Source organism: Pygoscelis adeliae, unplaced genomic scaffold (assembly GCF_000699105.1).
Source record: "Pygoscelis adeliae isolate BGI_AS28 unplaced genomic scaffold, ASM69910v1 Scaffold110, whole genome shotgun sequence".
NCBI lineage: Eukaryota > Metazoa > Chordata > Aves > Sphenisciformes > Spheniscidae > Pygoscelis > Pygoscelis adeliae.
Window position 1 is genome coordinate 480,077 of NW_008823919.1, and position 13,449 is coordinate 493,525.

Below are 13,449 nucleotides of genomic sequence, written 5' to 3' on the forward strand. Positions count from 1 at the left end.
TGATAGGATTTTGGCTCTCTGGCACTGAGTTTTATTGTTGCTTGCCCTACGTAGGTGATTTTCATATTTTGCCTTTAGCTGTATTTTCTGCATGATCCCCAACTTGATTAGTTTTAGTAACAGAAAGGTACAATGAGATAAAATAAAGACGTCCTTTTTTTTAATAATAGTTTTGTTGATATGGCAAGTTATTCATTCAAGAAAAATACATGCAAATTGCCATACTCTAATAATGTCTGTTATATGTAACTGGATAATGGAGAAGGAACAATGATTACAAGACAGGCCAGTATTTTCGTAAGGCACACAGTCAGGGATTTAATGGTTACTGATGACCAAATAAAATATTGTGACTGAAAGGCAGAGATTATTCTCAAAGTATGAGATATTAGGCAAACTTCCAGATTTAGTAATCTGTTCATTTTCATGGACACAAACATGTCGGAAGCAACTGTTCTACCTAAGCACTAGCTTTTTGTAAAACTGCAGAACTAAACTTTTTCTTCCAAAGTACTATGCTTTCTCTATTAGGATTGATTATTCTCCTTACAAAGGAATTTCATCTGTAAGCATCTGAGAACAGAGTTAGTCCTATTGCAGCATCTGTCCATCTGCCAACCCCCAGCTTGATTTTATCTGTTGTTTCTCAGTTGTATTTACCCAGTGTGTTTAAAATAAATTTTTAAATCATATGCCACAGCTTCTATGTGACAGTGGCTTACTCTGTGGTAATTGCAGACAAGTGCTCCCTGTGCACTGTAATGTTCTCTCCAAAAATGACAGAGTGATTGCATGGACTAAATTTGTGTATTGTGCAGTAAAAGCTGAATCAGCTAGCTTCCTCCCCTATCTTTGCATACCACTGTGTGCTATGGCCTAATAACCTTTCCAGGGACTAAACTTTTGGGAGACTCCCATTTCCTTTTGCAGCAACCATTACGTCTTTTTTTTGACGAGTCTTACCCAATTCCTAATAGCCTAGGTCAGTGGCTGCTTTCAGTTTAGGGAGAAGAGGGATAAAGATTTGACTAGACTACTGAGGCTGTCCTCTTTCAGTGCTTAATTCTAGCCCAACCCACAACTCTCCTTTCCATCACATCCTCTGCCTTTCTGAAAACCTTACATCCCACCTGAGAGGAAAATAGGATTGGATGTGTTCTTCTGTGAGTAAAACCCGAGTGGTGGTCTCAGAATTTGGCTAATTAAATAATATCTCCTGGGGGAACATTTCCCGTGTGAGACATATTTTTTCTTCAGGCTTTTTCTTTTTAGTTAAAGGAAATACACTGTATTAGGCAGTGTTTGCTTGCAGTGAATTTCAGTGGGAGGTGATGAAGATGATGATGATAACGTACATATTTGTGAAAAGAAATACTCCTTGGATTGAGAGATCACTCATTTGCAGAACACTTCCATTCTAGCGGGAGAGATGACAGTCAAGCAAAACAAGTTATTCTAATAAAGATTTATTGACCGAACACGGTAGTCAGGTCAATGACAAACGAGTGGACAGAAGATGTGTTGAACCTATCCGTTGGAGAGAGCGAATCAGCACAACCAGCGTGCTGTCAGCACCTCTTTGAAGAAGTGTTTGTGAGCTTCAGAAGTATGAGTTGATTGGTTCTGGTCTGGGGACAAGGACAAAAGTTAGAAAATGGACACAGTGGTCCAAACATACCAGTAGGTATGTTTGTAGATTAAAAATGTAAACAAATAGATTTCATTAAAAACAAACAAACCAACACAGCCTTTCCCTTCCAAACTGGATTATTTTTTATATCAAATTTTTAATTTGTGTGTGTCAGATTGGATTGTTACATGTCATAAGAGTGTTTTTGACTACAGGTTGTGTATAAAGCAGTCTTCTGTAAAAGTTGCTACACGTGGTGATAGTTGGCTCTCTAGATGTGTAGAGATGGTCAAACCATGTTTTACATTTGTAGATTATGTTTTCTGCCTGTTTTCTGCTCACACTCTTGCAACAGTATTTGCTGTAATACATAATATATGGACCTGATTGTCAGTTTTGAATGTGTGTGCAAGATAGATACACGTGCAGCCTAACATGGAGCTCCACTAAGCAGTCAGGACATTCACTTTGTTTTTATTCTCAAGCCTGGTGGTCCACAAATAATTCCTTCAAAATCAATAGGACACTTTCCGAATAAGCTGGAACGGAGGCAAAAGGCCAAAATCAATATTACACTGGCTTGTCTGCAAAGGTTATAGCCTTAGTCATCCCCGAGCTGGCTTGAGTAGTAAAGCAAAAAGGCAATGACATATTTTTGGTTTATAACAAGTATGTTGGGATTGTTTGTGGAAATGTGAATAGGCATTTTCTATTTTTATTGTATTTAAGTAATCTGAGATTTGTTTGAATCACTGGCTCTTAATTTGTAATTTGATTCTGTTGGTGATTAATAGAGTTTCGTTGGGACTATAGTCTGAGGGCATGGGGGTAGAACAAGTGGCACTAAGGTGTAATTTGGCTCCAGGGTTTTATAAAGCATGAGAAGGGAACCGGCTTTTTCCTTAACACATTAAGCTGAGCATTTAAAACTGGCATCTCGGAGAAACATCTTCTTACCTTTAAATGCACTTGTTGAAGAAACTTTTAAGGTACAGTAGCTCTGTTACTGTCAGATTTCCTTTACTGTCATGGGTGTTTGTAAAGTTCGCAAATTCCATGAAAATCTCACTGTTTTCTTCATGGGATTTGGCAGATGCAGAATATGGCAGAAACTGGATCCCTTGGCATAGCTTGTGTGAGAGACTCACGTGAGTTACAAGTACTGCCAGTTTCTCAGTGGAGCTTGTGATTTCCATTAACCCTCCAGAGGTGGATGTGTGACTGTTTTCCACAGACACACTTGCACCCCAAGTGAAACGGCCCCCTTGGTGCGGGTACCAGGCAAGGTGCCTGGGAGCATCTTGTACACTCTGACGGCACAGCTTGTGAATCTTGAATTGAGCTTCTTTGACCAGGGCATTGCTTTGCTTTTTGTTTGTTGAAAGTATTTTGACTAACAGCTTGCAAGATACGCTTAGAGAGCTAGCTCATCCTTAAGTTTTCCAAGCCATTCAGCGGGCTGTAGACAGAGGTTCTGGTTTTAACCACATGCTTGCACCAGAAAGGCTTGATTCCCAGAACTGAGAAACTGCTAAACACGCAAGTGAAATTGCAGAGTATCCTGACAGAGAGCTATTTGCTTTTACGGAAAATGTAGAGAAATGGTTCATTCAAGTAATGCAGAGCTGCCCCCCGCCCCGGCTCCCAAACAGCCACATGTGCAAATGCATTCTGTTAGCAAAAGTGACAGCAGGTCATAAACAGTCTTAAATTTAACCTTTTCTTGTTATATGTGTCTTCCCCATACTCTTCACTACCCTTAATTCTTTTGTATTTAGTACTTCCGTACTAATTATTACTTACGTAATTCCCCTAACTGAGTTCTCATCAGTTTTGCCAGCTGAACTCTTTATTTTTTCCTCTAACAAGGCTGAATATCATTGGGTTGAGAAACTAACCCACCAGCAAGTTAGACCAGGTGCAAATAGGGAAAATGGGTATTAATGGAAGTTGCCATCACCTTCATTGTCAACAGAGTCACTACAGTGTCACTATGGTAGGTAGTACCAAAATTCCCAGGGCTACATAGCATCTGTGCTTTTCTAGAGTTTAGTACAACAATGTATTTGAAATTGTATTATTCTTATGTTTAATACAATTTCTGTCCTATAAAGCATTTTGGTTTTGAAGTTCTAGGGAAATGAATAGATTTTATGGACATGCTTCATTGTTTTGCTGAATTACAGTTCCAATCTCTAAGAAAAGGCAGAAACAAAAATATATTTTCTACAGAACTGAGTTATTAAATTTACTTATGTTGAGATTTACTGAAGGAAGGCATTGCAGTAAATGGTGATAGTTTTATTGATTTGTAAATGTTTTTGGATCAGAGATGCTTTTCATTTCTGCTTTTCACCATTTTGTAAATTCAGTGTATTTGTGGTGTTTACCTAAGTTGATTTCTTGAATAATATCTGTGTAATTTGTTTTTTTCTAGTGACAGTGCAAAAGTATTTTTAGTATTGGTTTAATTTCAATCTGCCTTATATATTGGTGGACTTATGTATTGTCAGTGGCTAACTCAGCAGGTTTTCAAGGATGTGAAGGATAACATTTGTTGCTAATTTAAAAATTAAGATGACCTTCAAGTCATTGCAAAAAAGGAAAAAGGCTAATTTATGGTCCTACAAGGAGATCTGTGCAAAATCAGGATCATGGACAACAGTCCGTTTTATACAGTACAATCAGATTCTTACAATTACAAAAAAACTTTTCCTATAATAGTGATTATTTTTAACAGGTTTTATCTCAGTAGCAAGATAAAATGAACACCAAGAACCATCTGTGTGTGTTTTCCTTAGCAATTATCCAACCTTGTGTTCTGATGTCCAAAGCACTTTAAAGAGTCTTCTGAAATTTATGCCATGTGAAAGGCATATAGTTCCAGTCTTTTATAGAATCTGAAAAACACATTTTCATTGTTCTTCCACTTCACGGATCAAAAGGCTTTTACAAAGTAAAAAAGAAAAATCCCTAAATTAAATTAAGCTTTGCATTTTGAATAAAAATCCTTTCTTATACACAAAACAAAAAGTAAGAATGAAAAATATGCCACAGGGTAAAAAGCCTACAGTATAGCAAATGAAATCAGATAGAAACAAAAGGCTAAAAGAAAATCCAGATTTAATAGAAATTGCGTTCTGAAAAAACCCACTGCTATGCATTTCTGTGTCTGGCATGTAGGTAAAATAAGTCTTTTACTAAAACATTGATATTTTATAATTATTATGAGTGAGTGATTCTCTAAAGGAAAAAGATTTCTTTTCTTATATGCAGGTGCATATATTTTCATAACATCCTGAGGTGACTAGAACAGAGTATATAAAAAAATATATGGAGAATAATCTTATGTTTTTATTAAATAAGACTTTGAAGGTTTTCTAAAGGGTGTTTTTATACTACTTTTCAGAATAGCTGGCTTTGTTTTCTGGCTTTTTCAACTCATTTCTGAAATTTCTGTTTGCCATGTTCCACATTTACTGTCTTGCAATCCAGGCTGACATACAGGTTGATGTAACTAGGGGCTTAATGCATCTTGTCGAATTTTTAACACACTTGAGTATTTATAGCTTTCAGAATCAGCGGGAATTTACTTTTATTTGGTTTAAATTCCAGTTGGGAGAATTATTATCTGTTTCCTATCCTGCAGGAATATCCTAAGGGAAATGAACACCATCAATTTAGATCCACAGCTAACCAAATCGTAATAGCAGAGAGTAGTTTCAAGAATACTCTCTAAACTTTCCAGTAAGGATGATGTGGATTCAGATTAGTGACACCATTCATATTTTTGTCGTCATTTTTGCTTCATGAATCAATGAATGTTGTTCTGAACACAAACACACTCAGAAATGAAGGTCATTAAGAGTAGCATCTACATGGCTATGACTTTTCATGTCCTTATCAGCTAAGAGTAATTGAGGATCCATAAAGTATTATCCAAGGTTTTTTTGCTTAGACCAAAGGTACATGATGCCTTAATGTAATATATGACCTATTTGACTGTTGTCATGGTATGTGAAATACCTTCTTTCCTGTCAAGAAGGACATCAATCCAGTTTTCTGACAAAATTTTAATCTGGAGTGTGGTGTACACCATGTCTTTGCAAGCCTTCATATTGTAATTATGGCACTCTCTTTGGGCAAAACAGTAAACACATTTTCAGGCATGCAAAATACAAGACTATCTAACACATGAATTAGAATTAAATTTCCCTTCTGTTGACACTTGAAAGTTAGATGGGCATCCGTTGTTGATGGAGGAAAGGGAGGACTTGTCCTGGGTGTGTTTCCTTACTGAGGTCATCAGAAAAAGAGTTGAGGTGGATGGCTCCTCTCCTCTCACCTATGAATTTAAATGCTGCCTTCACAAAAAGTTATTCTGTTTTGTTGTGAAATTCTTACTGAGATTCATCAGATTCTACTTACTGCCAGTTAGATATCTAAAGTATTAGTTCCACTAATGTATATTTATGTGAGGACAAGCATGTTTCTTGCTTCTGGAACAGAGGGAAGAGTCGTTCTTCCAAATGCTAAACTCTAGACAGCCTTAGGGGCAATTTAGGGCAACAAGCCTGTCAGTGAGCTACTCCTTTGAATAAATCAAAGTTTTCTCAATATTGGCCTATTTTACTTACAGTGGTTATGCTTGGCTATTAGTGGTGGTTATTCCCTGATAATGCAAGTCACTTGTGGGTCCTCCTAGAAATGTTACTCTTCTCTAATTATTTATATCCTCCGCTCCAAAAGACTGGACTAGTTTTTAAACAGGGCATGTTACAGTTGGTCTTCTTTTAGCTGTGGATGATGGTCATTCTTGCTCCTTGGTGGACCTCATGGCTGTCCCTTTTGGGGATTTGTGGACTCCCTGTGCAAGTAAAAATACAGAACGGAAAGTTGCCTCTGCCCCAGAGAACCTGTGGTTGAAGTAAAAGAAAAGAGATAACACAAAGCTGGAAACATGTAGGAGATGAGGAAGGAAGCAAACACTGACAAATGACCGTGGCAGGTAGTGGTTTTGACACACTTGCTACATCAACTTTTTGCGAACTTCACAGGAAGGAGGAGTTATAAGGTAGGGACATGGAGGAGGACATCATGGCAGTTTTATGGCTTGGGGTATGGAGAGCTGTGTCAAATTGTAGAGACAACTTGAGGAGAAACAAGGAAGACGATAGTCTGAAAATCCAACAAAGGGGCTAATGTCATGGGCAATGTAAATGTGGGGATTGATATTTGGATACTGGATGAGAAATGATAGATGAGGAATAGTTCATAAAGGCCATGAAAGTAAGGACAAGGCAATAGAGATCTGAGAGTCAAAGGAGGGATGCAAAGGAAAGCACAAAGATTTAGACTTGTCCTTGATGTGGCAACCTAGGAAGGAAGAAAGGTCAGTCAAACATGATGTTGAAGTTATGGGCAGCTTCAGTTTGTTTTACATGCTGGAGCAAGGAAAGTCAACTTTTACTTACTAAAGGCTGTGGCTCCTTGAACCTATCTGAAGAAATTATGTTGGAGTTTTGAGGAGACAGAGAGGTAGGAATTCTGCATATTTGCCACTGTTTGCTTGTTTTAAATTTATATTTCACAACATCGCATGCCAAGGGAGGGAGCGTTCACTCTGTTTCTGCTGTCTGTGGTAGGGAATTTTGTGTTCGGTTGTTTTAAAAGACCATAAAAATACATAAGCCTAATGCTGTGGTAAGAATCTCCTTTGTTCTGGTGGTACATATTTCTGGCAACACACAGCAGTGTGTGTTGCAGAAAGACGTATAAGCCAGAATAAAATCTCATTTTGTTGTATTGGTGCTACATATAAGAAAGCTACAAAAAATGATAGCAAGAAAAGTAAATCTTAGCTTTGCTGTGATTCTTCACTTTCACCTCCTCATTAGCAAAAAAGAAAGACCAAAAGAGAAGAAAGATCTTTAAAAAAGCATTGCAATAAACATTGTCTGGCTTGAATATCATGTTATAAAGGAAACTGTAGCATACTTAAAAGATAGTTGCAAGTCAGAGTTTCTAAGGTTTTTCTTCTGAAATGTTCTTTGACTTGATTTGATAGCCTTATTTTGTTCTCATTATAGGCCATTCTTTAGAGAAGTACAGAATTGCAGGTGATCAAGATGGGTTTGTCAGGAATAAACTTGGACTCATTTGCACTTTTCTTTTTGTTGCCTTTTAATGAAATCAACAGAAAAAAAAGCAGAAAAAACCCTTACAAGTACGTGATCACATTTAGTTAAAAATGTCTTTTTTTATAAGGAGCAATAAAGGACTGACCAAATTCTTCAGATGTGCTTCAGATTATTATAAAAATTCATACCTTGCGCTATAAAATATCAGGGCTCCTTCCATCGCAATTTGCAAATCACCAGCCGCTCACAGAAACCATGTGCATAAAACCACATCTAGCCCAGCATAATAACAATGTGCATTAAAGTTATTATACTAGGAAATACAGAACTTTAAATCTTCAAAGGTGCTACAAAAGGCCCCAAAACGATAGCAATTTGCATCACAGATTTCAATTTCTTTTTGAAGGTGATTTTTTCACTATTGAATCCTTGAGCTTCTCTGTGTTTCTAAAGTTGTTGTTTGGCACTCAGTGTCAGCGAGCATTTCTTTATGATGGTAGACCTGTATTGTCTTAGAGTTTCATACCATACTTCCTCATTTTAAATGAGGGTTTATACAATGCAGTGACCTTATTCCCAAAGGCAAACTTTTGCTTTCACTGAGCAGCCTTTTGAGAGAAAAGTTTTCTGTCCTGTATTTGTAACATTGTGTAATGTGCACAGCGTGTACTGTGGAGACAAAAAAGATATTCCCAGATGAACAGAATGTATAAAAAGGAAAATGACAGCAAGATGTGGCATTAATACCACGGTGTTTGTTAAACATCTACTTTGATTTTTTTTTTCCCCCTACAGCGTAAGGTGAAGGCAGAAAGGACCCTGTGAGTCTACTGCAAAAGCTGATAGGGAGCAGTACAGCTAGCTGGTTCTTCTGTTTAAAACAGAAAAACCTGAGGGTGAATATAACACATGTGAAAAGGGGAAGGAGAATGACTTTTGTAAGGAAGGTGCTCTTCGTAAAACAGAAGCAGTGTTAGGCCAGTTCTGTATGATCAATACAGAAAATCAACCCTGGTTTACTGGCTGGGTTTTGTATTTCTGCAGGATTCAGACCTTTTCCAGGAGTTATTAGGGCTGAGATGCATTGTCCTTGTGTCAAAACCATTCTGAACATGAGGCTCTTGTCTCTATACTTTGCTTCCCTTTCACATACACCCTGTGCCGAGACAGGTAATTTACAACTCCAAATCCGTTCAGAACCCAGTAGCTGACACTTTTTCTTGTGCGTGCATGTAGTGTTTGCATACGCGCGTGTGCCTGTGACCTTGGTGCAATCAGGACAGTCAGAGCAGCTATTCTGATTAAACTCCAGCTGACAGTCTGTAACCTGACGATAGTCATTAACTCAAAGACTATCCCATTCCACCAGATTAGCAGCTGTGTGACTTCCAGCCCGGCTCTCTTAGTGTCTGAATACTAGGAAGCAGCAGAAATAGTCTGATGTAATAGTTGGTAAATTTAGCCTCCAAAACTAATTAAAAATAAACCAAACTCGCCACCGGAAACGTTTCTACCCTTTGCCCTCTTCTTTTTTAATAGTAAACTGAGCATCAGTTTCTGACAAATCACTTTAATTTCCTGTGGGGAATGTTATTGATTATCAGTCAGGGGACATAGAGGTAAAATATGTGATTTATCCATCTTGTTCAAAACTATTGTTTATTCCCATTAATCCTGCAAATTTCTTCACAGTTCTGCCCATAACTCACAGACAGATGCTAGGCTGGTGACAGACCTTGCATAAAGGACTATCGTGCAGTCATACTATGGTGGGTCCACCATTGTCCTAGTGGAATGCTTCACCATTGTGCTGTAGTGAAACATTGCATAGTCAATATTTGTTATCCACGTGGACGTTGCCAGGAGAATGGTCATGAGACTGGAAAACCTATTAGCAGCCATATGATGCTTTTTATTTTAATGATTTCCTGCAAACATAATGAGAAGATCACGCCAGGAAACTAATAAATTACTATGTACTGTGCGGTACATGCTCTTACAGTAAAATAGTCGAGAAAGGCTCAAGTTCACAGACACAGCACGTTCACCTTGGACGTCAGTAAATCTCCAGGAGACAGCGGGGTGCGTCCCAGGGGGGCAGTCTGGGGGTGGGATTGTAAAAAGAGCAGAGGGAGTACAAGGCCTCCACTACTTCACAAGTGAAGCGGTTTCTAGCAAGGCAGTCTTGGTGCCTGGGTGTTGGATGCAGTGGCAGATGCATGGTAGTAGATGGTCTGTGTGGCTCTGAGACTCATTATGCTGGGTCTTCAAGCAGCTACATGAAAGTTGTTGCACTGCACCCAATATCCCATTTCCAGCTGTTGGTGAAAGAACACAATCTCGCACTTACCAACCAAGAATTAAGTCTTCTCTTGCCTGTCATGTCTTTATATCTAGAGCGTGTTCATGCCACATTCATCCTTGACTGAGCTCTGCATTGGAACAGTCATGGTATGGTGATCAGTCTGAAGTCTTCTGTTTATCAGACATGCCAGGACAGGGTTTTTAATTTTTTTTTTAATTTTATTTTTTTAATTATTCCATGAGGAATGGCTGGAATTGAAATTGTCTATTTCATCTGGAAGCAGGAGGAAGACTTACCTGAATCCAGACTAATGTGTTAACCAAAAAAGAAAATGTAGGGGTGTATGCTCAATCATGACAGAACATGCCACTGTCTCAGACATCTCATCACTTATACATATATTTATATATATCCCAAAATAGCTAGTTTCCTGACAACAATTTGAGGACTGGTTAAGCATGAGGGTTACACTTTGTATTCCATGCAGATGTATTGAAAATAAACACGTAGCAGTTCTGAATGAATGTGAGTTATAATGGGGAAAGGCAACTTGTGAGATGCTGTGCTGTAGACAGCAGTGCGTTGCAGTATAGTCCAGAACAAAACCCACACATCTTCAAAGAGAGAGATGGATAATAAGATGGACAGTTGTTCTGTCAGTTTGACAGTATTGCTGCGTGTTTATAATACATACAATACTTTCGGTTGCTCTGTACTTTATTGTGTGTAGGTGCTCACAATATCTCCATTATGGATGCATGTTCTAGTGACCTCTCCTGGGAAAAAACTTAAGGAGTAGATTCTTTAAAAGACCCTAATCCCTTTTTATTTGTGTAGCCTGAGTGAACAGCTCCTATAGCTGAATAATTCCTACCCTGAGGAGGATTCTTGAATTACTTTGCATTAGTCTAGGAAAGTGTGCCTGTTCTCTGCCTGGCTTTTTTGCCCCAGGAGAAGACTGGGAGAACAATGGTTGTCAGTCTCCAAGAGGAAAGCTTGGGCTCCCAGTCACTGCAATTGAAGCCTTCCCGTTGTACTGCTGTTAGCAACAGAACATAAAAATAAAATCAGATCATTTGACCATATGATTAGCGCATTCCTGTTGAACTCTAGGTGACCTTAATCTTCTGGCTCTTTACAGAACTCCCATGTTTCTCACTTTCTTCCTTAACATTCAGGTTTTTCTCTTGATGCTGAAATAACGTCTGAGTGGTTTGCTTATAGGGCTTTAAAGGGCTGCATTGGGGCAGACAAGAAAAGATGCATTTGAATGCTCATGAAGACACATTGGATAACCAAATTTGTAACATCCACATAAAGTTTAACCATATTAGTCGTTAATTTCTATTGCTTGGTGAAACACTTCTTGTGTTTTCTTTTGCCCTATCAGTATATTGCAAGATTGAAAAGGAAATATTTGCAATTATGTAAACAAGTAGGAACTTCTGGATTTGAAAAAAATCATAATCTTACGTTGAGTGAGCTTTACAACTTCCTTGTGGGATTCAGACAGTTGTTTATGGATTTAGACTACATTTTTTTTCTTTATTAAGTTAGCAAGACTTCTCTATGTAAATGGAAGCTCACTGCAGCCATAAATGTTGTTTGATGGTGGAGAGTTATAATGAAGAGTTTTGACAATGAAGAGACTAGAACTTGCATTTACTTCAGAGCTTCACATTTTTAAGTGTTTGCTTTTATGCTTAAGAAATTAATTTGTGTGCATAAATTAAGTTCTGTCTGCCTGCCAAGATCCTTGAGGACCAAGGAGAACTGAGGATGTACTACATAACTATTTCCATTTTATAACCTTTTTTTTTTTTTTACAGTTGACTCATAGTATTTTCAGTGCCGTAACATGAGCTGTTATAAAACCGCTGTAAATTTTTCCTTCTACCCCTTCAGCATGTGACAGTGACCACTGGGGACCTCACTGCAGCAGCCGCTGCCAGTGCAAAAATGGAGCCTTGTGCAACCCCATCACTGGAGCCTGCCACTGTGCATCGGGTTTCAAAGGTTGGCGCTGCGAGGAACACTGTGATCAAGGGACATACGGAAATGACTGTCATCAAAAATGTCAGTGTCAAAATGGAGCCACCTGTGACCACGTGACTGGAGAGTGCAGATGTCCTCCAGGATACACTGGTGCCTTGTAAGCAGCGGGTATATTATTTATGGGGGACAAGTAGAAGTTCTAAATAGTGCTAACAAGAGAAATTAAGTTTAGATTAACTTTTAACACTATGCTGTTGGTCTGGCTGCTGTGTAAGGCAGGGAAGCAGTGCTGGTAGCTAAGAAGCAGCTAGGCAAACCACGTTGCAGTGCACATTCAGTTGTGTAGCTGAGAGAAAGCCCTCTTGCTCTGAACTGCTAAGTAAAAGCCACAAAAAGTAGCAGCAGGAGCTTTGTCATGACCACCATGAAAACAATTTGGCTACAAGTTTGGAAAATTGCATTGAAACTTGGAGTTATTTGGCTTTGTCATTCCAGAATAGATTTTGAGGTTTGTCAGTAACAACAAATGAGCACCAACCAGTGTAGAAAGAAATATCTTTAAGAAGAAATAATTCCTAGATTGCCAGGTCTGTTCCTTAGATTTGTTGCATGGATGCCGTACAATACTCAGTGTGGGTCTCTTCATGTTGGACTGCTTTCTGTTTCATACATTTGGCCGTGAAAGTTAACAATAGCATTAAAAATAAAGAGGTGGCTGGAGACTGGAGCGTGTGCCGAAGTAACGGTTGTCTCTGTTGTACACCACCACCTCCCCAGCTGTGAGGACCTCTGTCCCCCCGGGAAGCATGGGCCACAGTGCGAGGAGAGATGCCCGTGCCAGAACGGCGGCGTCTGTCACCACGTCACCGGGGAGTGTGCCTGCCCGCCAGGATGGATGGTAAAAACACTTTCTGAAATCGACACAACCCCATAAAACTTCCATATTTGTAGATTTCAGGCAGCGTCAGAAAAGGGTAGCAAATGAGGATAGCAAATGCAGTCTGCCTGTAGCCAGGAGTAATAAGAAACGTATTTTAGCATAAGGGACTGGAGCAAAATACTTGCAAAACCATCTGTTACTGAAAATCTTCCAGTTCTGCACTGCCTTTTTAACCATATCAGATTCTGGGAAGCAAAAGACATGAATCGTGCTGTGACGAGGCAACATCCTTTAGATCTTGTCTGGAAGTCATTCATATCTAGATATAATTTGATATTATAGGGAGGTGACACTAATATATTTTAGCAGTGGGTTTTCTGCCTGTTTTCTTACGTACAGTATGCATGGCAAAAAACCCAAACCTTTAGATACTGTATTAAATGTTGGTGATGGAAATGGGACATCAGAACTTTGACATTGTCTTTAGACCTCCTACCCT

The 13,449-nt window shown here is 38.8% G+C and overlaps 1 protein-coding gene across 3 annotated transcripts in view; it reads left to right on the top strand.

The window, feature by feature from the left end:
- MEGF10 (multiple EGF-like-domains 10) overlaps nucleotides 1–13,449 on the top strand; it is a 77,641-nt gene that overhangs the window by 16,324 nt on the left and 47,868 nt on the right. For all 3 annotated transcript variants that reach the window (XM_009319585.1, XM_009319602.1, XM_009319593.1), the window contains exons 5-6: nucleotides 11,981–12,227; nucleotides 12,848–12,968. In XM_009319585.1, the coding sequence (XP_009317860.1) occupies nucleotides 11,981–12,227; nucleotides 12,848–12,968 (368 nt within the window). The remainder of the gene's footprint in view (nucleotides 1–11,980; nucleotides 12,228–12,847; nucleotides 12,969–13,449) is intronic.